Raw genomic sequence first — 26,758 nt, 5'->3', positions numbered from 1 at the left:
CGTTGTGCATGTGTAATCCTAGCATCCCTAAGATGTGGGAGTTGTGAGCCAGCTGGCCTAGAGTAAGTACAAAGGTAGTAGAAACAAGAGAAACCCTGCCTCAGCAAGGTGGAAAGAACCAACTCCTGAAAGTTGCCCTCTGACCTACACATGTTGTGTCCTCACTCACACTCTAAAAATATGCTGAATAAATAGAGACTGTTAACCCATCCTGCACCACAAGGCAGCCAGTTTGGAATCCAGAGCCTTGGACTGGAGAGCTAACCTCTGGCCACCTGCCATGAAGGACATCCCTATAGCCCAGTACAGGTGCTAGCTCCCCACCCACTGCAGGGCTCTGGGTCCAAACCAACAAAGTCCTGGGTTCTGTTGGGATCTCAGGCTCTACCTGACAGCTAGGCTGCAGGAGGCTAGCCTACTGCTGCTCCTAGATACCACAGAATGAGTGTACCTGGAAAAATTCTGCATTGGTGGCCTCACAGACAGCGAGACGCATGTGCTACAGCCCAGGAACTTGCAGCTGACTCTCTTAAGCTCTGAGTTTGCCTGGAAATGTCCCATTGTCCACAGAATTAGAGAGCCCCTATTAATGTGCAACAGTACCACTTTGCCACCCTTGACCTTGCAAACCATTAGCTGGTGGATGATTAGTTCCTTCTTCTGTCATTGTCAAGAGATCTGAAATCCACCAGATCTTTCCCTAGATCCTGCAGGCCCTTAGAAGTCCTTAGACCTCCCACCACTATGCAGAGACAGCAGGCAATGTGGCCTCTGGTTCCTGCTTCAGACTCTTCCAGCCCATATCCCATCACAAAAGCATGGGTCTCTCTAACTTTCTCCTCAGGAGAGGAGATAAGCTAATGACCACAGGCACACCTTCCAGGAGGCCATCACACACACACACACACACACACACACACACACACACACACACACACACACACACACACACACCAGTGCTATGGATGTGTGACAAAGGAGTCTTGTGATACAGAAGGCTCAGCCCACCATGTACTTTTTGATTTCTCCCTGAACTCGTAATGACTGAGTAATACAATGTCCATTCCTGTGGGAAGGACAGCTTGAACATCACAGCTGTCATAAGAGAAAGGGGACATTTCCAGGCATCAAGAAGGGTGATTTGGTCTATTTTCAGATGCAGCCTTTTGATCTCTTGGGAATCACCATCAAGTCCCTGGCAGAAATTGAAAAGGAGGTAAGTACACTGGGCATGCAACACTGCTCACTCCATCAGGGTTCTGACCCAGAAAAGGTGGATGCAAGAGCCCTTCTGAGGGAAAAACCAGTGAGTCACTTTGAATACACTCATCACTTGCCACAAACCATGACAAATGCCTGTCCTCTCTCTCATCATTTGCCACCAGGACCATCTCAGATTTGACCAACTCTTGACCCAGAGGAGTAACTTAGGCCCCTCACCCCTCATACTTAGCCAGATGGGCCCCCTCCCCAATTTGGCAGGCTGGTTTGATGACATCTGAGCATCATAAGAAAGACACCAGGATCAGGGTCCAAAGAAAAGTTCCGAGGAGACAGGCCTGAAAGAGTGGGGTCCCACAGGAGGCCACTCCTGCTAGGATTGCCCCTGTTCATGGGCCTGCATCAGCGTGCCTACCCTCTATGTACAGAAGAATGCCACAACCGCATGCTGCCACCAGAGCTCCTCAGAGAGGAACATTTGTCTCACAGATGGAAATGGCAGAGCCATTTCAATATCCTTGGTTCCTTGGGGTTTTTGCGTATGTACCCAGCCAGCAGAAGCAAGCTGCATTATTGAAAGATGGCTGGAATCAAGGAAAATTGAATCAATGCAGTACAACAAATTCCTAAACCTGTCAAAGCAAAAACAAGATGAAAAACTCCCCCTTTGTCTTTGATTCTCAGTAAATCATAAAAACATGATTGTCACCTATACTTTTGTTTGCTTGCTTGCTGGCAACTGGAGAAATGGCTGGCCAGGATGCTAGAAATCTGGATGTGGTGTAGAATTTCATATCTGCCCTTAAAATGGTCTTGCAGTCTGCCTGCTTGTGAACAGCCTTTGCCAGCATAGGGTGGGTCTCCACGTGGTATGGAGCCTGTGGGTACCCAGGGGAGGCTTTGAAAAGGTGGCTGCTCCAGCAATGCTGGAGAACAAGATAGACCAAGGTCACATAGAAGTTGGAGCAGCCTGGTAGACCACCTCCTGGTCTCTGTAGGGGTAATGGGGGAACCTGTCTCTGAGGGTATCAGCCAGTGTTGTGTGCACAGACAGAAAACTCTGGTGGCAACAGGTACCCAGTGCTGGGATTAGATGCTACAGAAAGGGGCATCCAAATTTCCACCCCTCCCAACCACCCCTGCCCTTGGCCTTGACAGTAGCATCTTTTTCTTACAAAAATGATTTCCTATTTGGGGCTATCTTGTTCTTATCCCAAGTGACCAGGTGACCTCTTTCCTCCTTTGTATGGGGCAAAATTGAGGCCTAGCCTTGTCCTGTGGCTGGAAGCTCCTCAAAGGGGGATCTCCAAGCTGGTGGGGACAGTGGGTCCTTGGGAGACCAGTCCACCTGGGCCCTGGGTCTGTGAGTAGGCAAGACCCTGTTGTCAGGCTGAGGATGTGAACCAAAAATGTAGGTTCTCCCTCTGCTCCAAGGACTGGTACCTGGCCAAGCATATACTTAAGGTGTATTTTCTTCACCTCATCACTGAGTTGGGGTGTGGCTTCCCCCAAGACACAACACTGGGTGTTCAGGACAGCTCTGAAAGGAGTTTGTGGGCTTGATCCCAACTCTTCTGATTGACTTTTCTGAGCCTCGGTTTCCTTTTCTGTCAAATGGGGTCGTGATGGAAATAGCAGCCACGCTTACTGGGGCTCTTCTGAGATGGTGGGGTTTGAGCAGGGCCTGAACCTGCAGAGATGGCAGCATCATCATTGCCAGCACCTGTCACTACTGGTCTCTCTTTTCCTGGGGCAGGGGCAGGAGGCAATGTCTGCCCTGCCCATTCTGGTCAGCGGCTGAGGGATGCCATCTTATTTTGTTTCTCACTGTTAGTCTTGGAAGGAAACAGGCCTGTATTTGCTACTGAATTATGAAGTTGCTCTAAGGAAGATGCAGAAAGGGGTGGAGCAGCAAGTGTTGGGAAATGGGTATAGAAGCATAGCATAGCAAGGGTCACCATGAGTGGCCCAGCATCTGTCACTGAGGAATTGAATGTCACCTACATTTGCCATCCATGTGCTTCATGTCATAGTTTTTAGGGCATCACTGCCCATACTCTGAAGGACAGTGCCATCCTCTGCAGCCAGTTCAGTGAGTTCCCTGGGAGCAGCTTGATGTTCCTCTTCTAATCCTGACCGTGGCATTGCTTCTATGACACGGGGACCTGAGAAGAGCCCTCTGCCATGGCCTATGTCCGGTGTTGGGCCTGGAACTGGCTGTTAGAGCAGGTTTTGGTGTCGTTGGGAGCTAACATGGTGTTGTTTGGGTCAGGACGTTTGGTTCTTTCTCAGTTTCTGATGGCCTGGCTGGCCTTGTGAAGGAGCCCAGGGTCTGTTGAAAGTGTTCTTTGCTCACTGTCAGTCCTGTTTTATACTTGTTAAGCCACACCCCCCAAACAAACAAAACAAAAAATATAGGGTATTTAAGGCAGGCATTGATTTATTTCATGACAAGATGAGCCTGATACACAGTGTGTACAGGTCAGAAGACAATTGGATAATCTGTTCTCTTCTTCTATCACTTGAATTCCAGAGCTAGATAGAACTCAGGTTATCAGGCTTGGCAGCAAGCCTCTTTACCTAGTGAGCCATCTCACTGGCCCAGATTACCACCTTTCAGTTTGGAGCACAGGCTGAAGACCTGAACATCTAGGATCCTGCCACTAGCTGCTCCTCACAGTGGAAACAAGGTGTCTGGGAAGGCACTTCCTCTGTGGGCAGAAATGGTGTCCAGCCATACTGCAAGAGAAACCTGCACTGAGGTCAAATGAATAGCCAGAGTCCCTGGCAGGGACGAAGCTATCAGCAGGTGGTCCCCTTGAAAACAAGAAAAGTGTGGCCTCATGAGTATATCCCTGCCCCCTGTCCTGAGGGGGCTCAGCTTGAAGAAATAGTGTCCATCCCTGAAGGCAGCTGGTCAGTCTGTCCATCTAACATCAGGCTGAGTGTCTTAGTCACTGTCCTATTGCTGTGAAGAGAAGAAGCCATGACCACGGCAACTTTCAGAAGAATGCATCTAACTGCTGGCTTGCTTACAGTTTCTGAGTTAGTCCATGACCGCCATGGCAGGGAGCACAGGTAGCAAGGAGACAGGCCTGGCACTAGAGTGCAAGCTGAGAGCTCACATCGATCCACAAGCTCATGGCAGAATAGCAAGACAGGGCCACCCCCAGTGACACACCTCCTCCAATAAGACACAACTCCAAATCCTTCCCAAATTGTCTCGCCAACTAAGGCCCAAGCATTGAAATATATGAGCCTGTGGTGGCCATTCTCATCCAAACCACCTCGCCGAGCACACATTCCTGCCACCCCAGCTAGTCATGGGGATTTTCTGAAGCTGAGCCCAGCCCTGTCTGCCACAGAGCTGCTAGACCTGTCAGCCTAACAACAGTTAGGAATGATGCTAAGGAATCTCAGGTAAATGCCAGCACCAAAACATATACTAGCACTTGCCCTAGTGGTACCACAGCCTGGACTGACACTGAGTGACACATCGCCGGAGGGACAAGGGCACCTGGTGGTGGATGGGCAGGACATGAGAGTACAGCGCTTATCCTGGTAAACAGGGAACACAACGCAGCATGTCTGACTGGCAGCCGAACTCAAACCCCAGGTGTCCACAGATTTCTTTCCCACTGTGCTGATGGCCGAGATGACATGGTATTATGGACAGGACATTGGGGAATCTTTGTGGCTGTGGTCAGGTGCCATTTGTTGATGGTGAAGATACAGGATATTTTTATAGGCAGGGCACAGGTGAGCAATGTGAATGTCTGTGGTCAGGTACCACATGTTGATAGAGGTGATACAGTATCATGAACAGGATCTGCCTGTGTTAGGTGTTAGATGCCATATGTACCCATAGTTGGGGTTCTTGATTTGCTTGTTTGTTTGTTTGTTTGTTTGAGACAAGGTTTGTAACTCTGGCTGGTCTTGAACCCACAGAGATCTGCCTACTTCTACCTACAGAGCTGATAGGATTATTCACCACCATGCTCAGACCTCAGACAAGTCCCTTTGCCTCTCCAACCCCAGCTGGAGCACAGGCCTCATGGACCAACCCCATAGTGTAGTGTCACTCTGGGCACCCTTAAGTTACAGGGAGAAAAGTGGCACTTAAAAGTTACCGTCAGAATATGTGCCGTGCCGTCAAGCAGCACCGTGGCAGGGAGCAGCAACCAAGAAGACAAAACCCTCGACATCCAGGCAGACAATGCGGCGTGGGTGGAGAAGTGAATGAAACCATGATTAATACAGTCACTCAGCCCGGAAGGCCCGCACTCCCAGCTCTCAGAGATTTGAAACAAGCTCCTGTCTGCCCGGCTTCACAGAGGTTCTTGGCAGGGTTCTTGTCAATTAGGTCACGGTCATAGAGTGGATTTTGCTTCTTCCCTTCCCATGGGAGGCGACCAAGGAGTCACAGCAAGGCTTTCTGCTGTGTTGCAGCTTGTCTTCCATCTTGTTTTCTTGCCTCTGAGGGAGGGTGGTGTGGGGCTACCGTCCTCACAAAGCCATGCTGTCCCCCACCCCCGCCCTAGCAAATGCTGCTCCGTTGAGGAAAAGGAAAAATGCAATTCCACAGCCATCCATGATGAAGCATCTTCTCTCCGAGTGAGTAGATGGGCATATAAATATTCCTCGTCTCCACAGCTCTTTATTTCCCTTGTAAGCAGTTCCCCCATTTCTCCGTCTGATGGATTCCCTGTCACAGCCAGGGTGGGTGTGCCCCACACTCTCTCTCCAGTCACCTCCTCAAAAAACATCCCTGCCCTAGCTGCCTGCTTCCTCTGTTTGCCCCCACTTACCTATGCTGCCATGGACTCTCACCCCAGCCAGACCAACCCCACACCCTTCTCCATCCCAGGTCTCACGGGCCAAGAGACAGTGCCTTGAAGGTATGCCTTCCCTGTAGTGGAAGGGCATGGACAATGGAAAAACCAGTCCCTCCAGGCTCAGTGTGAACCAGCTCACCCAGGACCCATCTTGGGGCACATGGGGCTGTGGCTAGGGATTCCCTCATTAGCCTGCCTATCTTGATGGTGGAAAACCAGCCTCCATTTTCATAGGACTTGAAAGCTGAAATAGGGACAGTCTCATTAGCAGAGGGACCATCTAATATTAATCACCCCCTTAGAATTGACAAGGGAGGCCGCTCATTTAACCACTTAATTGCTACAGGTTTTTATGGGCTGCTGTTTGCAGACATATTTAATGAAGAAGTTATAAATCTAAGAGAGCTTAAAATTTTAATTTTATCCCTAAATATTATCCTTGTTCTCGAGTTTGTAGTCGGGCCTCAGGAGTGTAGTCACGTGAGATATTCTTTAAATGAACATATTTGCTAACTGGCGTGATTTCAGTTTTTAAAACATTGGTTCCAGCAATTAGGCCTTTTTTTCCCAGTTCCCAAATGACTAGAGGAATTCGTCTTGATTATAATTGCTCTTAGCCACGCATATCTAATTTGTGTCTTTTTAAGTGTTAATTAGTAAACAGTTTGAGCTGACATCTTTATGTGTTTGCATGTTGAAAAATGGGGCTTATTGCTTATTTAGCTTGGGGCTGATTCCGCTAGCATTTACGTCACGACTCAAAGGTGAAATTAATGGAAACACATTTGGCAGTATGAAGTTAAAAGAATTTTCAAATTCAGCTTCTGGATGTCCACTTTGCTGGGGCCCCTTCAAATGAAGGAGGTTAGGGTGGACTGGGGAGCTAGGTCTGCCGGAGGAAAGCCAGGCAGGTTTTTGCATCCATAATGAAATGGCAAAACCCCAATTTTATCGCAGCAAAGTGTTCAGATCCAGCCCAGTTTCTCTTCTTTTCTGCTGTTGGAAAGCTTTCCTTGTGCTTAAGAATGTGAACTGATTTGAAGGGTTGAGCTGCAGTCATAGAAATATGTGATCCCTTTCCACCATCTAGTGGTTGCATCTTGAACTGCAACAGATTATGTGGCCGCCTCTCTACTAAGATGCAAACAAGGTTCTCCACCCAGCATCCTTTCAATGTGGCTTTATTTTCAGCCAAAAAGGTGAAATGTCTTGGAAAATAAATCTGCCTACTTCGTGCACTAAGTGTAATTAAGACAACAGACTCTTACTTCCTCCTATATATTCTCCAAAGGCCCCAGCTACTGCCCACATTTTTAGAGCTCACACTGGCTTGAGACCATTCCAGCTCAAAACAAAAGAAACCCCAAAAGATGGCACGTTGGTGAAGTAGGGGTGTGCCAGTCAGCTGACTACACCAGCTTATAGTGTGCCCCACACTGAGCTGTCAGCATACATGTGATGATTGACAGTTGCAAAGAAAAAATTGTTTTAAAATTTAAAGAACTTAAAGAGTGGGGTAAGTGGGTTTTCTAAAGGCACAAAAGATATCTTCTGGAATGTGGGAGGCGTTTGGTTTACCCTGCCACATTCTTCTGACCACAGCTCTGCAACCACAATTCATGCCCCAGACCAGCAATGCCCTTGCTGGTATGGTATTATTTGAAGCAGCTTGTCAGGTGGAATAGATTGTGTGCACATGCCTGTGTGTGTGTGTGTGTGTGTGTGTGTGTGTGTGTGTGTGTGTGTGTGTGTGTGTGCAGAAACTAGGGGTCAACCTGGCTGTCTTCCTTGGTCCTCTGTCTCAGTTTTTGAGACAATGTGTTACGCTGAACCTGGAGCTCATTGATTCAGCTGGGTTGCTTGGCCAGTGAGCCCCCGGTATTAGTCTGTCTCTGTCCTTCACCACAGGGGTTATACTGGCTTTTATACAGATGATTGTGGTCTGAACTCAGTCCCTCATGTTTGCATGGCTGGCACTTTCCAAGCAGAGCCATCACTTCTGGCCCAGGCATCAACTTTTTCAATATTTTGTGTTTTCCCAACAGATAATTACCACACATGCATAAAAATGCAAAGTTAGGAACACATGGAGTAAAGAGTAAATTAATACCCCCTGCTGCCCACCCTGGACACACACAACAAACATTAGAGCAGTCACCTGCAATCACAGTTCTGTAACCTGCTCCCTACTCCCCCTCATTCTAAAGGCTTCTGCTTATGCCCACAGACAAGTGGAGCTCTCAGCAGCTTCTTTCTCGGCAGATGGAGACTATTACAGAAGCCACAACTGGCCAAAATGCAGTCTGCAGCTCATTCCTTCTAATGGCCACATTCTCTGCCTTTTTAAAAACACCTTTTTGAGAATTTTATACCTGAATACTGTATTTATATCACTTTATTCCCCTTTCCAGCTTCTCTTGTGTTTCTACCATGCCCTTTCAACTGCATGACCCCAATTATTGTTAAACTCTCTCTCTCTCTCTCTTACACACACACACACACACACACACACACACACGAGAATCCATTTAATGTTGCTAGTACATTTTGTGTTTAGGACTGACCACGTGGGATTGGCTGACCACATGGCATCAGATAACCTATCAGAGGGCCCATCTCTCAAGAAGTCTGGTTCTCCCTTTCTCAGCAGCCATTAATTGCCTACGCTCTTCGCTAGTGTTGGGGCTGTGTTATGTGAGATTGTTTTCCTCCTGTTCACGTTGGGATGTCAGCTAATGGTGTCACTGTGCAGGACTTGTTTGAGCAGCCATGTTGTTGAGATTTAATGGGTACAACTCCCTGCTTGGAATAAAAGACACTGTCTTGTTGCTGGCATCCTGATTTACTGGCTCTGGCCATCTGCAGTGTTCCTTGAACCTTTGCGGGGTAGAGCTTGTGTATATGTATCAGTTGGGGATGCACACCCCAAAGTCAGATGGTCTTTGCTCTTTGCATTTTGATCAGTTGTGGCTTCTGAAAAACAGCTTCTTGGATGAAGAGTGATAGATCACTTGTCTGTGGTCATAAGGAGAAGTATTTAGAATGCTGTTTAGGAAAGTAACAATAGTAGGTTCCCCTCTAGGATCCATGGGCTCACCAACTATCGGTGTTTGCCTAAGTTTACATGATCAGGCATGAATTTCTCATGAGCATGAATCTCTCATGAACCAACTAAGAGGCTTTGGTTACCTCCAAAATACAGGTGTCACTATTGCCTTCTGGTACATCTGGTCCTTGTTGTGTCGCATAGACTCTACAGCTCAGTAGGACTTTGAATTGCACTTCTCCCTTGCTAGCTAGCCACATAGCACCTTTGTCTACCTGAGTGCTAATCCTCAGAGGTGAGGCTCTGGGTCAGGTCCAGCTTGATTTCTCCAAGTCCTGTGTCCTTCAGCAACAGGGTGTTTTCTTCTAGTTCTAGAAAGTAAACAAAGACAATAGCAATAACCTGTATCATGGCCCCCTCTAGCCAACAGCTTGGAGGCTCCTCAGGCTTGGCACTGGGGGGGTTGTTGTCTGTGGCTTCGTGGGGGGCATCCTCACCCCCCCATGCCATGCCCGTCTATGGTCATGCTCTGACATACTTAGCCAGTCACCTGCTGGCTGACTTTGGAGTCAATCCCCAGTGACTCTATCAATGCCTGTAACTTAATTAACTTGATTTTCTGTGTGTGTCTTTGCTCCCTGGGTGGGAGCACAAGGCTAGCTTTCTCCACATCCCATCCCCAGCCCAGGGGCACTGTGCTTTTAATGTCTGGCATTGTTTCCTACTCTGGTCCCCATGTTGTCATTGGCTGTCCACTCTTAGCATCTCTCCTGTTGGTGCTCTTGGCTTAGTGGTTTTCCTCCAGCTTATTTAATACTCAACCCCTTGCCTTTCTCTACCTTGCCCTCTCCTCAGGGAACATGCATGTGTGGTTTCACTCGCCCACACAGAGTATGCGCAGGGTTCAGAGCTCAGCATTGAGTGTCTTGTCTTGTTATCTTGTTAGCCTGGCCTGTGAGCCCCAAGGAGCACACTGTTAAACTTCACTATGAGTTCTGGAGATCCAAACTCAGGTTCTCATATTCACAGAGCAAACACTTTACCCTCTAAGCCAGTGGTTCTCAGCCTTCCTAATGCTGCTACCCTTTAATATGGGCTGTGGTGACCCCCCCAAACATAAAATTATTTCCATTGATACTTCATAGATGTAATTTTGCACTGTTATGAATCATAATGTAAATATCTGATATGTAGGAGGCCTGATATGCAACCCATGACCCACAAGTTTCCATGTGCTCATATGTGCATCTGTCTTGTGGTGTCTGGGAAATACCACTTTCTTGATTGATGTTATCAAGCACCTTTGGCTCTGTCTGTCTGTCTGTCTGTCTGACTATATGCCATTGTTTTTGTTTTCAACAAGGTTTCTCTGTGTAGCCCTGACCATCCTGGAGCTAACCTGTAGACCAACCTGGCCTTGAACTCAGAGATCCGCCTACCTCTGCCTCCTGAGTGCTGGGATCAAAGGCATACGCCACCACTGTCGCTGCCGCCACCACCACCTGGCTTATTTATGTTTTAATTACATGGTGGTGGGATGGGGATGGGTAGACATGTTAGTGCACCTAGGGAAATCAGAGGTGTTGGAACTCCCTGGAGCTGGAGTTACAGGCTCCTGTGAGTTGTGAGTTGCCCAGCTTAAGTGCTGGAAACAGAACTCAGGTTCTCTGTGAGAGCAGTGTATCCTCTTCACTACAGGGGCCATCTCTCCAGCCCCCTACTGCTGGCTCTTACAGATCTGTCAGTCCCCTCTTCCTGAAGACCCAAAGCTTTGAAGGGAGGGGTGTGATACAGATGTCCCTTTTGGGGTGAGCTCTCCATAGTTGACTGGGCTCTGCATGTTGACTGCTTGGTGGTCACTGCCATCTACTTTATAAAGCTTCCCTGATGGCAGGGGTGGGGGAATAGAGGTGAGATCAGGCTCCTCCCCTCTCAATCAGGCTCCTCCCCTCTCAGTCAGACCCCTCCCCTCTCAATCAGGCTCCTCCCCTTCTCAGTCAGGCTCCTCCCCTCTCAGTCAGGCCCCTCCCCTCTCAGTCAGACTCCTCCTCTCTCATTTTTAAGAGCTCATTATGTTTTAAAGATGGCAACCTCAGGCCTGGGGAGGAGCTTTGAGTTTTGTTTTTCCATCATTCTTACAATATAAACCACCACATTTTCTTATTTTGTATTTTAAAATACTAAACTATTAAACACCAACTGCGTACTCTGGCATGTTCTAGAAAGAAAACTCTAGAGCTGTCTTTTTCTAATGTTTAGGCAATTTTCAGGTCACTTTTTTCTATGATTTCTCAGTGTCATGTTCGCTGCATCTTTCCATGTGCTCTGTGGGGCTTTTCCTGTGCCTTCATTTCCAACTCTTGCTTTGTGTTTGCTCTCACACACCATGGGTTAGTTCAGGAGCCTCCATGCTCCCGCAGAGTCCTTAATTAGCAGCATGATCATTCCATCTGAACTTTGCATCCTTTTAAGAAAGGGAAAGTGTATAAACTGCATTTTTATTTTGAGAGAGGGTCTCCCTGGCCTCGCTGTATGTTCCACGATGACCTGGAGAGTGTGTGTGTCTCCTGCCTCAGCCTTGCAAGAAACGGAATTACAGACATGTGCCACCACTCCATCTCCCATTTGTTTTTAGTACATTTGGTTTATTTTGAGTACGTGCATATGGAGGTCAGAGGACAGCATGAGGGGCCTACCACCATGTAGGTCCTGGGGATTGAGCTCAGGCTTGACAGCAAGCACCTTTACCTCCTGAGCATCTCACAGACCCCATCCTCTGTTTTTGTTGGAACTGAACTGAACAGAACTCACGGGTAATAGGATGGCTGACATTTTACATGGCATGTCCACCTGGGCAGATGTGCTGGCTTGCCTGAATCTTTGAGTATTGGCCAATGGGAAACCAAAGGGTGTTCTTTGAAGAGTCTTCATGTGTTTCTTTTTGTTCTTTTGAGATAGGGTCTCAAGCTGCCAAGGCTGGCCTTGAACTCTTATGACTTTCACCTTCTGGTCCTCCCTCCCCTCTTTACTTCCCAGTTCTGGAGATCAAACCCAGGCCTTGATGTGTGCTGGGCCAGCACTGGGACAGCCAGGCTACATCCCCAGCCCCCTCCTGTTCCTTCAAGATGTGCCTGGGTGGTTTGTGTCTTTGTGGCTCCTGTCAGCAGGACCTTTGCTTGTGCCATCTCATCTGTCACATGTATAAAGGTCCCAGCCTTGGTAGTGACTCTAGAGCCAACATCGCCTGACTTGAAACAATAAAATACAGCACTCCCTGTCACCCGCCACTGACAAGCAGCCCGGACACTGGCCTGGTCTCTTGCAGAGCAGCTGTTCCCCCCCCCCACCAGCAGCAGCAGGATCTGGGCCTCTTAGGTCGCAGTTGTCTATGCTCAGTGTCACACATTCAGTTGGTTTTCATCTTTTTCTCCCGCAAGAGCTGGCCATGTGTCTCTCTCCTGCAGGCTCTCATCTGGATGGGTGGTGGCTTTGGTCACCTGTGGAGGTGGCTGTTTTTCCTCCCTGTGTATTAACGAGGTGAACTGTGTTAACAGTCTGAGTTCCTAGGTCCTCTCTCCTTGGGATTCTATATTTTGCTTTATGTGTAAGTGCATGTGTGGATGCCATGTGTGTGCAGGTGCACTTACAGGCCAGAAAAGGGAATCCAATCCCACAGAGCTGGAGTTATAAACAGCTGTGAGCCACTCAGGGTGGGTTCTGGGACCAAACTCAGCTCCCCTGCAAGAGATGTGCATTTTCTTAATGGCTGAGCCTCCACCTTAGTGGTTCTCAGCCTTCCTAATGCTGTGACCCTTAGTACAGCTCCTCATGCTGTGGGGACTCCCAACCATAAAATTATTCCATTGCTACTTCATAATTTTGCTACTGTTATGAATTATAATGTAAATATTTTTAGATATAGAGGTTTGTTGAAGGGATCACAACCCACAGGTTGAGAACTACTGCCCAACTTTTAGGATTTATTGAAAGCAGTATCTCCTTAGAGTGGCCACCATAGAGGTTATTACCTAGTGGCCTGGGGCACCCAACATGTAAATAAAAGAGCCATGGAATTGTAGCTGCAACAGAGATGGGCAGCAAGGCAGTGTTACCTGTCAGGGTTGCTATCATCAGCCTCACCTACTTATGCAAAGTCAGAGTCAAGGGGAATGGTTGGTTTTTGCCAGTCCTTCTTTTCTCTGGGTATAAATCTGTAAGGGACTTTTATCCCACATGTTAAAATGAGGCAATCCCCCAAAATGAACTAGAAGTTGCCAGGTACAGGTGACAAAAGGTGAGCATCCAGCAAAGATGGAGTGGGATGGGTCCTCCACAGAGCATGCCCAAACCAGAAGGATGACCTAGAGAAAAGGGACATTACAGACAGCCATATTTGCAGATGTCCAGATGAATTCTGAAATGCCATCTCAATTCTAGGCAGCCCAGAGGCTGTCTGTGGCACATCTGTGGTTTCCATTCAGTACCACTGGAGTGCTGGCCCACATACACACACACACACACACATGCACACACACACACACACACACACAAACCTGTGCACACACACACACACACACACACCTGTGCACACACATTAATACCTGCCTTGTGAGACCACAGCAAAGGAAGGCTATGTTTTGTGTCTCGTTTTCTCAACTGTGTGACTTCTCTGCCTATCTTTCACTCTCAAATTTTAATAGTCATGAGTACAAGAGATTTCTCACCTTCCTCCATGATGTGTCCTTGTTGGCAATGGTATTGTCATCACCGTGATGTGGCAGCCTCAATCCTCTACCTAGCTGGGAAATGTACACCTCTCTCCAGGAGAAGCATGAAAGCTAATGGTCACTCTGTGGGAGTCAGGCGGTGTTTGGAGAGAGGGCAGGACCGATGTGCTAGCTGTCATGTTACTAGACACCCTGCCCCGTTAGGGGTCCAGGTCCCCCAGTTTGCCTGTGACATTCTTGCCAGACCTTGCTTTCACCCTGTCCGCCCTTGTCTAGGGAACAGATGCCTGTAGGAAAAGTGGACAAGCCATGGACCACAGAGGTCCTTCCCCTCTCCATCGCTCAGCCTTGCCCTTCAGTTGCCTGAAGGACTGGATGTGTCTAGGAGTTCCCAGCCCTGGCTGTCAGGTGGAATACCTGGGGTCCTTGTTAGAGAGAAGATGCAAAGTCTAAGCTAGCTCCTTCCAGGAGAGCTGTGTGCAGCAGGCCCCACCCCACAGCAGGCCACACCCCACAGCAGGCCACACCCCACAGCAGGCCACACCCCACAGCAGGCCCACCCCACAGCAGGCCACACCCCACAGCAGGCCACACCCCACAGCAGGCCACACCCCACAGCAGGCCACACCCCACAGCAGGCCCACCCCACAGCAGGCCACACCCCACAATAGGTCCACCCCAGTCCTTCCTCAGGGTTGAACCCCATGGCCAAACACAGCTTGGAGAGCATAGAGCCCCTTGAGTGGGAAAAGGCCTTCCACAATGGAGGTTCTCTGGAAACTGAGTTGTGGATAAGGAAGGGCTGAGGTCTAAGAACTTATTTACAAACGGAAGACAGGTTTGAGCCCAGGCTATGGCAATGCCTGAGCAGTGAGGGATGGTGGAGTGGCCCAAGGGAGGCCTGACAGGCAGGTGAGCTACTGTGTCCAGCCTTTCAGCGTCTCTGAGCAACACAGTCATTTACAAAGCTCATCTTCATGAATAGTATGATTGAGTTCCAAAACCTTTACAAAAGCTTGAGCTAAGTATGGTGGTGCATGCTGTTAACCAGCACTTCAAAGAATTCCAGGCCAGCCAGGACTACACCGGGAAACCCTGTCAGAGAAGAGAACTTAAATACTATCTCATGCTGTTTTGATTGAGTGTTTTGTTTTAGGCTGCACTCTAGGTACCCTGGGGTAGCCTCTTCTGCTCCCTCTGTCCTAGTGTTAGGCCTTCTGACACCCCAGCCCTCCCTCCACTCTTCTCCACCCCGGAACCACCTCTGTGCTTGAACATTTGCCCTTTAATCCCTAATTAGAGACGCTACTGGGTCCCCCACACTTGCTCTTGTCCGTACCCTTGCAGGACATTCTGTGACCTGGGGCAGCATATACAAGCTGCCTTTTTCTGGTTGTCACCTGGCCCCACGTCCCAACTCCAGCCCATCAAGGGGTGGGCATGGACACCTAGCCAGCTTAGCACTTGCTTTCAAAGCCTTTCTGGGCCTGGGCCAATACTACCCTGGCTGACTCTGGGGTTGAACCCTTCCCCAGTTGAGTGTGGTGCTGGATAGAGACCTTCCTGCATTTCTTATCTGGAGCCCTCTGGTGGGTATGACTGGTACTGGATGAGGAGAGGAGGAGGGCCAGGGGCAGGTACAGCCTGTGCTTGCCAACCCTCCCACCGAAAGTAGTAGCATTTCTGTTTCAGACTGTGCCTCCCCTTACCAACCAACAAAACAGGCCAGGGCCTTTCATAAATGCTGTCGCTGTCCCCATCTCTGTCTGTTGGGGACAGGCACTGCTGGGTTTGTGCAGATCACCCTGGTGGCTCTCACAGCCCCCCTGTAAGTGGCAGGAGATGTCTAGTTACCCCTTTTCCTGGAGGCTGCAGTGACCTAGCCTTTCTGATGATACTTCATCCTACTAACAGAGCACAGGTGTTGTGGTGAGCAAGGTCTTGTGGGAACTGTGATCCATGTCTACCTGAGAGGTCCTTGGGGCCCCTGGGAAAGTTCCCTATAGAGCCCCTGACAGTGACATCTCTTTCCTAGGCCAGGTCAGCCGTACAGCTGCGGTGACGACTGTGTCCACCAGAGGGCACACTGCCCTGCATTGCTCAGCTGAACTGGGCTTTGCACACCAAATGCTTTTTAATTGAAAATTTTTTTAATTCAAAAAGGATTTGCTGTTTGTACTCAAGTGCAGGTTTTCCTTATGCAGAGACTAATGTCTTGAGTAAACAGATCCGGGCTCAAATCCACCTTCAAAGGTACTCTCTATTTGCCCAAGGGAGTGAAAGGGCTTCCAGAAGCCGCCCTAGTCTCTTGGGCAAACATTTTGGGGACGAGGAATCCCAGGCGGAGGACATCATCTGTGGGAAGGTTATCCGAAGCCTAAGGGGGATTATGTCTGGGGACATATGTTGAAATTTCATTTGGGGAATTAGGGAAAACAAGTGTGGGGGTGGTGACTTTTTCTAGCCAAGATAACCTAAAAAGGGAAATACTCCAGGGAGAGGGCAGGGACCAGGGGATCTGTGTGTTGTGTCAGCCCCCAGGGTCTCCATGTGCCTGGGCTGTAGGGCAGGAAAGGGCAAGTGTGTACTTGCAAACCCCCCCACACACACACACACACTCCAAGCCAGGGTGCAAGAGAAATGAGAACTCAGAACTGAGCAGGTCGGTGGGTCTGTGTCCTCTCAGAGCCCTCTCTTACTCCCAGCCACTGGGGCCTTACTGCCTGGTCAACCAATTGCTCCCCCTCCCACTGACCAGAAAGTTCCACCCGCATGCAGGTGCCCAGCCCCAGCCTGTCTCAGACTAGATGGTCTGGAACTGAGCCAAGCAGACAGTATCAGATGAAGGGAACCCACAGTCCTGTGGGCCCCTCCCGCCCTGGAAGCCGAGCACAGCTGAGCGCACTTCTAGAACAGTAGAACTGCAGGCTGTGTCTCCTGCCCTCACCCTGCTGACATCACCCGAGCTTTTCCTCCCCTCACCTGAGAGGCACTGCACCTCTTCCCTGCCTTCCAAAGTGGGGTACTCCGCCCTCCTTGTCCCTCCTTCCTAGTACACTCTCATCCACTCAACCACCAAGTTACAGCCTCTGGCCCCTCCCAACCCTCCCCTTCCCACTCACTTCCAGATTTGTGTTGGTCATGGGATTGGTCAGGCTGACTCTCAGTCTCCTAGAAGCCACTTGAAAATACACATTTAGATCCATCCCAGACCCCACCACCAGCAGTCAGAATTGCATTCCACCTAGCTGGGGCTGGTGTGCACCCAGGTGAGTATCTGTGTTGCCTCTCACACTGTCCCTGGGCTGGGCATCCTGCTCCCAAGGGCTACCTGTCCCCATCCTAAGGATAAAGGCCTGTCTGAATGCACTTTTATCACTATGGCCCCAGCGCTCTCTCTCTCTCTCTCTCTCTCTCTCTCTCTCTCTCTCTCTCTCTCTCTCTCTCTGCCTCTTCCCCTGAACTCTCCTGGGGACCCTCTTCCAGAAAACTAAACCCCTGTCCTCTCCCCAAACTGCACTTTCTCTGGTGTCCCGATGCTCCAGGCCTTTGTACTGTTGGGAATGGCACCTGGCCCCTCCACCCTCACACCTGTACCATTAAGACCCCTGCACATTTGCCCAGTCATGGTTAATTCTTCCCTGGGAAAGACCCATGTTCCAATATATGCCCTTGCTTGAGTCCTGGACTATATGGAAAGTTCCTGGGCCCCTCTGGCACCACCCTATGAGTGAAAGGTTTCATAGAACTTATGCCTTTGCAATCTTGACCCCACCCCCAAATGTTCCTTCTCCCACCCACCCCCAACCCCCAGCAGAGTAAGGCTTGCTGTTCACTTACACACATACACCTGAGCAGCCACCAGGTGGCAGTGTTGTGCTGGCCATTGCCTGAAGCCTTTTGGGTAGCCAGCTGCCTTTAGCCTGATGGTCTAGGTTACCCTGATGGGATGGTGTGCCTTCAGAGGTCACTAGAGAGTAGGAAATTGGGGGTGGGGTTGCTCTGATGGGCTCTCCTGATAGCCACCAGATGTTTAGTGGAAGAAGCTTGCTGCCAAGGATGGGCCTGTGCCACCTCTGGGATTTAGCAGACCACATCTCTCCTGCAGTACCCAGCCCACTCTCCGTTTACCCATCCTGGTAATAGATGCCGTGAGGCAGGACTCACAGGGTTGCATGGGTGCTATCCTGAGTGGCTTCTTGGTCACACGCTGAACCTCAGCTCCCAGCTGCCCCCCCCCTCGCTCTCTCGCTCTCTCGGGATGGGCTCCTCGCTGCCAGCAGCTCTCTTTAGGTGTGTGGTGGTTCCTGTTTGGCCAGTGCCTGGCAACAGGAGCATGGTGCCACACAGCCTGGCCGGGGTCTGCAGCTTCCCCTGCTATGATCTGACCACATTCTCCTGCACAGGCTGTGTACTGGGTGGGTGTCCTGCAGAGTGGTGGAGTTCTCAGAGCCGCTTTCTGTTGGAAAGCCTTTTCAGGGCCTCCTACCCCTCACCACTTCTGATCTATTGAACATGTTTGGCAACCACTAACCTAAACCTCTCACCTAATGCTGCCTATTGGAGCACCCCAGGCTTTCCCACGACCCCTTCATCTCTGTAGGATAAGGACCCCTCTGCAGCACCTCACCACGCCCACACCGACTGTCTCAGCCTTCTCCCTACCCAAGACACTGGCTTCTTCTCAGACTTTTCATTGGACTTGGAGCCTTTTATTTCCAGCCTCTACAGAATTGGGGTTTCCAGTGCAAGAGTTATAGTCCTCCATAGAACTGGCTCTTGGCTCAGGATGACAGCATGGCCTGGCAGAAGGCAAGTTCACACACTGGCCAACCACCACCACCATTGGGAGCTGCTTGGCCCATCTATGTGACTGTGCAGGGACCCCCCCCCAGGGAAGGTTCTGGGTGCAGTGAGGAACACTTGCAAGGGGTATGGGGTGGTGAGAATGGCCCAGAAGCCCTTCCAGACCCCCAGGCCACTGAGGTGTGTCCTGGACAGTGCCCCGTGTGCCCAGTGGCTAGGACTTTCAGGACTCTGAAGAGGCCTCTGGTCAATCATGCAGTCCACTCACCGGTCTGCCCTCAACAGCCTTGCAGTGGCCCCTCCTTGAGGTACAAGCAGGGACAGGAAGACACTTGCCTCTCAGCCTGGCACAAGTTCTGATGTGAGCTTGCCATTGGCCCCAGAAGTGTGCACTGCTGGTGCCAAAGTCTTACCCTGCAGAGGCTGCAGGGACTGTGAAAACTGCTTACCTATTGTCACCTCCCCCAGCCTCTGCCTCTCTCTCTGCCTCTCTGTGTCTTTCTCTCTTATATGCGCGCACATATGCACCCACAGTGACATACTATCCCAGCTCTGGTTCTCAGCAGCCACTCTGCCCAGGGTTCAGCTCTGCTCGGCTGGGGCCTTTTCTGGGGTCCTCTGGCCTGACTGTGCCTCTCTCTCCCCTCCTCTTGCAGTATGAGTACAGTTTCCGCACAGAGCAGAGCGCAGCAGCACGGCTCCCACCCAGCCCCACACGGTGCCAGCAGATCCCCCAGTCCTGAGGAGCCCACAGCCTCCTGGGGGAGAAGACGTCTCCTACCCGGTGCCCAGACTACTGATGGGGTGGCTGGGGTGAGAGCTACTCCCTCTCCCACCTACCCATTCTGCTTGACCTCCCCACTGACCAAGAGACTCGGGGCAGCTGTGTGAGCATATATGGTCATCAGCTTGCCTGACGAAGACTCCTGCCTCCCTGGGAACGTTGTTCATAATTGTGACTAATGTATGTGCTGTTAGTGACCAGAGGCTCCTAGCACACCTGTGTGATGACCACTTATCCCACAAAGAAAGAAAACCCCTTCCCTGCCTGGAGTCACCCATGAGGTCCTGGGCATATGCTCCAAAAGCCCAGTGATGCCCCCTGGCTCCCTCCAGCACCCACTCTAAGAATCCCACAAAGCCACTGTCCCTCCTGGAAGACTCCAGGGCTGACTGCTTCACACAAGACCCTGAAGATGTACTCATCATCTCTGACCCAGGCTACCGGGAACAAGTTCCCCTGCTCAACAAGCTCAAGTGGCCCATGCATTTCATGATGAAAACGGGACTCTGCTTCACCCCAGACAACTGTGGACTCTTCCCCCAATGCACACACTGGATGTCCAGAGCACACAGAAGGGAACCCGCTTTCTGTGGAGGTGACTGGGTGCCTACCTGAATGGAGATTTGGCTGCTAGGGTGCTGTGCCTGGCCACAGCTCCACTCCCCACAAAGGGCTCATTAATGGAGCTTACACCTGCCAGCAACAACTCCATATGCCCGGTGCCCTGACCTGGTGGCAACAGACACAGAGCATGCTCTGAGAGGCGTGGTGCCCAGCCCTGCCTGCAGGGACATTGTACAAGGGCACCAACTCTCAGCCAGGCCCACCAACAGTCTAGAAGGCACCTCCTACCAGTGATCTGCTGTTTTGAGAAGTTCCTCTGTCCTGGGCCTATGAATTTGGGCTAGAACATTTCACAGGTGTCCATCTGAGGTGCCAAGTTCAACTCCACATCTGTGGCCATGAAAACAGTGGTCACTGCTGTCCCAGCTCTCAGCCTCACCATGACATGCTGCTTTGCCATATTGGCTATTAGGGTTTGTCTGGCATTGGTCCCGAGTGTCTGTGGATGTGACGGTGTGCACAGTGGCCAGTGGCCATAGGCAACTACATGCCAGCTGTACGAACCTCTCCAGTTACAGCTCCAGAGACAGCCACGGGCAGCTGAGTGGACAGGGTGCAGAAGGGCCAGGAGCAAGAACCAGCCAACAAGATGGCATGAGTCAGGGCAGGGCCAAAAATACCTCACCAACCTCCATCAGCCCCTCAGCTCCAGCTCCTCGGGCCCTTTGTGGTCCACCCCCGTCCTGATGGTACTTCATTTTTATGTGTCTCGAATGGTCATCTCACCTCCTTGTCTCAGATTTGAGCATACCCTCTGGGGTACCCATCAACCCCCTGCCTCTGGGCCCTACAGCCTCCAGGCAGCACAGGCTGTGAAAGGTGGTTAGCTCATCTGCCGGTGCCCCAGAGTCCTGTGGGGTCAAAACCTAGTGCCAAGCTGGTGCTCAACAGAGCTGATGAACTGTGCCGCAGACAGCTCCACAAGTGTCTACTGCTGCTGGGGTAACGCCTGTGTGACCTGGGGCCCAACAGAGGGGGCAACCACTCAGTCTGAGTTAAATGGAAAGGTTGGGGAACAAAGCTCCAGGGTTTCCCGGCCTCTTAAGCTTGTGCACATTGTCTTACCACCCCCTAGTTTTGAAATTGTCCTCACCAGGTGATGCCAGGTGGCCCTCCCCACTTCCTTTGATGGAGAATGTGGCTTCCCTGCAGCTTTTACAGGCCCTGGAAGTTCAAAGATTAAAATGGTGGACCCTTTGTCAGTGGTCAAAAAGGCCAAGTGAAGAGGTCCCTGGAGAAAGGACGAGGGCTCGGCAGCCCACTCATACACCCCACGGGACCCAGCCACAGGACCCAGCCATGGGGAAGAGGACAAATGCGTGCTCTGAGCTGGAGCAATCTCGGGACATTGCAGATGTAGTTTCAGAATAACCTTGACTGTGAATGTTGTAGCATCAACAGCTTCTAGCTTTTGAAGTGTTGAGGACAACTTGGTGTCTGTGGTAGGTTTTAGGTTGCACCCAATCCCTGGTTTCTTGTCTTCTGGCGGAGGTACTGGTGGTGTGCACTTGGCACAGGCCCAGACCTGGGAGGTGGGGCTGCGGCTCACAGCACCGAGTGGCCTTTTGTGTATGGTGTGGAACACTTTTCTGCACCACACCCTAGCCGCTGTGAGATGAGCACACAGAGTTGTTGGGAGACACGAAGAGCTGCAGCCTCTGCCTTGGGTCTCCCCCCTCCCCACCAGCATGTCCCATGACTGCCGCTGTCCCTGCCAAGCACACACGTCTCCCTTGAAAAAGCTAATCAGAGCACAGCACCCTACCCTACGGTCCCCCACACTGAAAAGTTGCTTCCTTCCTAAGGGCCTTGGAAATGGCACACAGGTGATAGGCAGGGAGAGGTGGGCTCCAGGCTCACTTGCAAAATTATAAGGCCAAGTTGAAGAATCTGTGTCAACCCCACTCGCCTCGGGAAAAGGACAGGTTAGAGCCGTCAGTGTTCTTGCTGGTGGTCAGTGCCATGTGGCCATTCTGCAGGAAGAAGCTGAAGCCCCTCAGTCAGAAGGACAAAGGGGACTGAGATATGAGCACACCCTCTTCCTTCACTGGGCACTAGACTTAGCAGTCTTAAGCACATTTCCTGTCACCCCCAAACAAGTCCAGCATTGGGTGCTCTTTGTCTCTGTCACATGAAGAGTCTGAAGCATGTCTGTAAGTTTGGCAGAGTCAGAACCTGACCCCAAAGCCCCTGGGCCAACCATCTGGCCTTTGTGCCCAACCCTGTGATGGGCTTTGTTTTGCTATGGAGTCACCACACCATGGCAGTGGGTTCTGGACATGGGTCAGACTGAGACCTGTCCTGCACCCATGACCCCAGGGACCACAGCCTGTGAGCACCCTCTCGCTGCATTCATAGCAAAGGGACTTGGTGTGCATCGAGCCTTGAAGTGCTGAACTCACAAAATTTGTTTGCATCCTTTGACCCCCAGAGCCCAATGAAGAAGCTAGGCCCTCATTCCTGTACCCAGCTCCCTCTAGGAGGCACAGCACATCAGGGCGGCCCACCTTTCTTCCCCTGCTCCAGGTGTAAACCGCTGAGCAGCTGCAGCCATCAGCACCCATCCAGGCTTTGTCTCCCTTTAAAGGCTCATGAGCTGCTGGGCCACTATGTGGCTCTGGGACAAGGACCTTAGGCACAGCTGCCTTCCTGTGTATTTATTCAAGGTGACTTCTTGGCAAAGGGAGGTTTCACTGTGTGATTGTATTCTTAATATAATTTGTTAAATAAATGTTTGTTTTAACCTCTTTCCCCCAGTTTGCTGTTATTTTTAAAGCCACCAGAGGTCAGTGTCCCTCAAGGGAGGCCCTCTATCCAATTGCAAGCTGTCCCTCCTGCTTCCCAGGGCTCCTGGAGGCCAGGTGATCACTACCTTAGCTTTTCAGATTTCTAGAAAAAACTGGCAGGTGACTTGAGGGTTTCAGGACCACCAGCATCCTTGACCCTCTGAAGATCCTGAGAAATCCCAGTTGCTGTGAACACAAGGCCCCTGAAGAATGCAGACGGTTCTTTTATCTCCTGCCTCCCACCTTCCTGTCTCTGGGCCTCAGGGCTCATCTGGCTATGAGAGTTGGGACACAGATCCTCTGCTTTGAGCCTGTCCTAACTGCTCACACACCACAGGATAACACCTGCAGAGATGGCATCCCACACATTCAGGGTTCCTTGTGAGCTTCATTACCAGTGCTCTGCCTCCCCACCTCCTGGCTGTGATTTCTCTACCTCTAGGATCTACCTCACAGCCTGCCTGCGGCTCAGCACACAGCAGTCTCAGTGGGAAGGAGCTAGAATGGTGGCCTTTGACTCACCACTGTCCTCTAGAGCTACCTAAAACTTAGGGTACCTCCACATGTGTACCCTCCACTCCCCAAACCCAGCCTCTTATCTCTTGAGCCTTTTTCCCACATAGCAAAGTCCCTCCCCCACATCTTTGAGGGGGACCAGGTCTGAGTTCTGGTTCTGACTGCCGGTTCCTTCATCTGGCCCCCAACCGCACAGGTTCTCTGCCTCAAGCCACTTGAGCTTACCACACATACCCACATGTCACCGAACTGACACCAGATGTTCTCATTCAGTGGTGTATCCCAAGAGGAGGGCACCATGCCTTCATCACTTCCTCCCCTGCCACAAGAGTGGGTGGGGCCAATGGGAGTGGTGACTAGATATGAAACGCCAGGGAAGGATGGACTCCAGCGGTACCATGGGTCCCTCAGTGGCCTCCCTGCAAAGTCTTGATGTGTCCCAAAGAAACCAGCGATGGGCCTCAAAGGTTTGCCCGGCACAGGCTTGTGGTGGTGATGACTGCCTTGTCTGTAGATGTTCCTTGGCCGCACGCACAACCGCACAACGGAAAGCTAATGAACCTCAAAACCTGACCTGAGCCTGCCAGGGACTAGGTTTTCTGGTTGTTATTTCCTACCTGGCTCTGGGTGGAAACTCTTGGCCTTGCAAAGTTGTGGGAAAACAGCTGTGAAGGAAAGCCATCAGCCAGCACCCTTCCCAGGCTGGGCCTGGTATTCCTACCTCCCCTCTCCCACCCTCAGGCTCAGGACCTGTGGCCAGCCAGCAGCCCTCGGGAATGGTAAGGCTGAGACAGAGACCTAGAAGGTTCCGTGTCCTCCTGACTGGGGCCACAGAACAGAGGCTGCACAGGTTGAATGGCCTGAGATATACCCATCTCCCACACTCTTTGTCCGTGGGAGGGAGCTTGAGACATTCAACCCTAGCTACCACTGGAAGTCTTGAGAGCTCCTCAAACTCCTGTACCACACCCATCCCAGGAGACCAAACAATAACCTGTATGGGGGCAGTGAGCCCCAGGGGTCCCCCAGGACCCTCCCCCTGCTGCCCCTACCCTACAGGTGGGCCAGATCAATGCCTAAAGCCAGGCCTTCAGCACTCCCCAGTGTGGTGGTTTGCATCCTCCAAACCCACAGCTTGGCTCCCTCCCCTCCCCCACCCTTACTCTTAACCTCTTCTCAACTTCCTCTGCCCATAACAAGGGATCCAAGCAACAGGACCAAGGTAGGAGGATAAAGAATTTGGAACCAACCTGAGATACATAGCAAATTCTAAACTGCTTAGAGCATTTGGTAAGACCTTGTCTCAAAAGAAAATGAACGTGAGGAAGCATCACATTGGGTAGCTGACAGCCACCTGTAACTCCAGCTTCAGAGGGTCCAATGCCTTTTGGCCTCTATGGGCACCTCTACAGGCACACATACCTACACACACACACACACACACACAGAGAGAGAGAGAGAGAGAGAGAGAGAGACTCACTAAAATAAAAACTTTAAAACATTGGAGCTAAGGATGTAAGTCAATGAGAGCATCTGCCTAGTACTGGTGAGGACATGGGTCCAATCTCCAGTACCACAATAATAATAATAGTAATAATAATAATAAACCCCAACAACACAAGTAATAATAAAAATAAACATGGGGCTAGAGAGATGGCTTAGAGGTTAAGAGCACATAAATTCTTACAGAAAACCTGAGTTTAGTCCCCAGTAGCCATGTCAGCCCACAACTACCTGTAACTATCTCCAGGGCATCTGACACATGATTCTGGCCATTGAGGTCACCTGCCCAGATGTGCATGCTCTCTCTCTCTCTCTCTCTCTCTCTCTCTCTCTCTCTCTCTCTCTCTCTCACACACACACACACACACACACACACACACACACAAACCCACACACAAACCCACACAAATCACAAATTAAATAAAATATAAGAAAAATAAACAATTGTTAAAGATCTCTTTCCATACCCTCAAAATATAGATAAGGAACCATAAGGCTGAGTGTACTCCTGCTGCTGTGTAGCTCCCAAAAGTTACCCAAAGGCCCGCGTGCTACATACAGGCCTGCTCACTGGGGTCATACTTTTGGGAGGTGGCAGGTCTGTTGGGAGATGAGTAGACAATGGCAGCCTAGCCCCTCCCCTTTCTCTTTCTTGCTCCCATTCATGAAGTAAGAGGCCCTGCTTTGCCATGTTCCTGTTGGGATGTGCCAGCACAAACTCAAAGTGTCAACCCTCTGAAAACATGAACCAAGAATCTTTTCTCTTTATGAGTTGATTAACTCAGGTGGTTGTCATAGTAACTGATGGAGAACTGAGCAACACATGAAACAGCATGCCCTTTCTGACACAGGAGAAGGAAGAAGGTGGCTCAGTTCATCTTAAATTAAACAAGGACAACACACATAAGTCAGATGCCTGTTTGGCTTTGGAGTCTGAGTACAAAAATTTCCGTGAAATGTTATATAAAACTGAATTCACCTGCATATTCAAAAATAATTATGACAAGTAGAGGCCACCCTAAGAATACGAGTGCTGAAGAGATGCCTCAGTAGTTAAGGGCAGAAGATTCAGGTTTGCTCTCAGCACACACACAGTCACTCACAACCATCTATAACTCTATTTCTATGGGATCTAATGTCTTCCTCTAATCCCCAAGGGCACCCGGTACATATGAGATACACACATAATACATGCAAGCAATACAGTCGTACACATAAAATAAAATTTTTCCATTTTCAGTGAAAGTTGGAGAGATGCTCAGCAATTAGGAGCACTGTTGGGTTCAGTTCCCAGTATCTATATGGCAGCTCACAACCATCTGTAACTGCAGTTCCAGGGGACCCCATGCTCTCTTTTGGCCTCTGTGGTACCAGACACAAACATACATATGCATACATGCAGACAACACACTCATGTACATAAAAATAAATGATTTAAGTTCAAGAATGTCCAATACTGGGAAAGGGACCTGGGCAATCTGCTCAAGGAAATACAGCCACAGTTTACTCACCCACTGCAAATGCATTTAAGGAGCCTTGATTTAGGAGCCTCTGTGAGTACCAGCCTCAGGATAAGTATAAGGACAAGTCAAAGATGTACACCTACCACCACTTCCTCACCATACACTGGAGATGTAAGCCAACGCCGTAAGAAGAAAAAGGAAAGGCAGAATACAAATGCGAGGGGAAGAGGCCCCATCCTGCTCTGTTGTGTAATTATCTGCATAGAAAATCAGAAGGAACCAACAATTAGAATGAATGAGAGAGATGGGAAGGGTGTCAGATACAAAAATGATTATCAGAAACAAACTGTGCCGTAAATGGAGTCTCTGTCCCACCAGGTCCTGTAGCCGTCAGTCCCATGAACCCAGCCTTCACTGTGCTCTTCTCTGTATAGATGTCAACGGACC

General features: G+C 50.3%; 1 protein-coding gene across 2 annotated transcripts in view; it reads left to right on the top strand.

The window, feature by feature from the left end:
• Positions 1–22,792, top strand: part of Mvb12b (multivesicular body subunit 12B) — a 151,755-nt gene extending 128,963 nt beyond the window's left edge. For both annotated transcript variants that reach the window (XM_051185249.1, XM_051185250.1), the window contains 2 exons: positions 1,157–1,216; positions 19,292–22,792. In XM_051185249.1, the coding sequence (XP_051041206.1) occupies positions 1,157–1,216; positions 19,292–19,378 (147 nt within the window). In that variant the 3' untranslated portion in view covers positions 19,379–22,792. The remainder of the gene's footprint in view (positions 1–1,156; positions 1,217–19,291) is intronic.
• Positions 22,793–26,758: the final 3,966 nt, after the last annotated feature.

Source organism: Phodopus roborovskii, unplaced genomic scaffold, assembly GCF_943737965.1.
Source record: "Phodopus roborovskii unplaced genomic scaffold, PHOROB, whole genome shotgun sequence".
NCBI classification, from domain to species: domain Eukaryota; kingdom Metazoa; phylum Chordata; class Mammalia; order Rodentia; family Cricetidae; genus Phodopus; species Phodopus roborovskii.
This window is presented reverse-complemented; position numbering and strand designations above follow the sequence as displayed.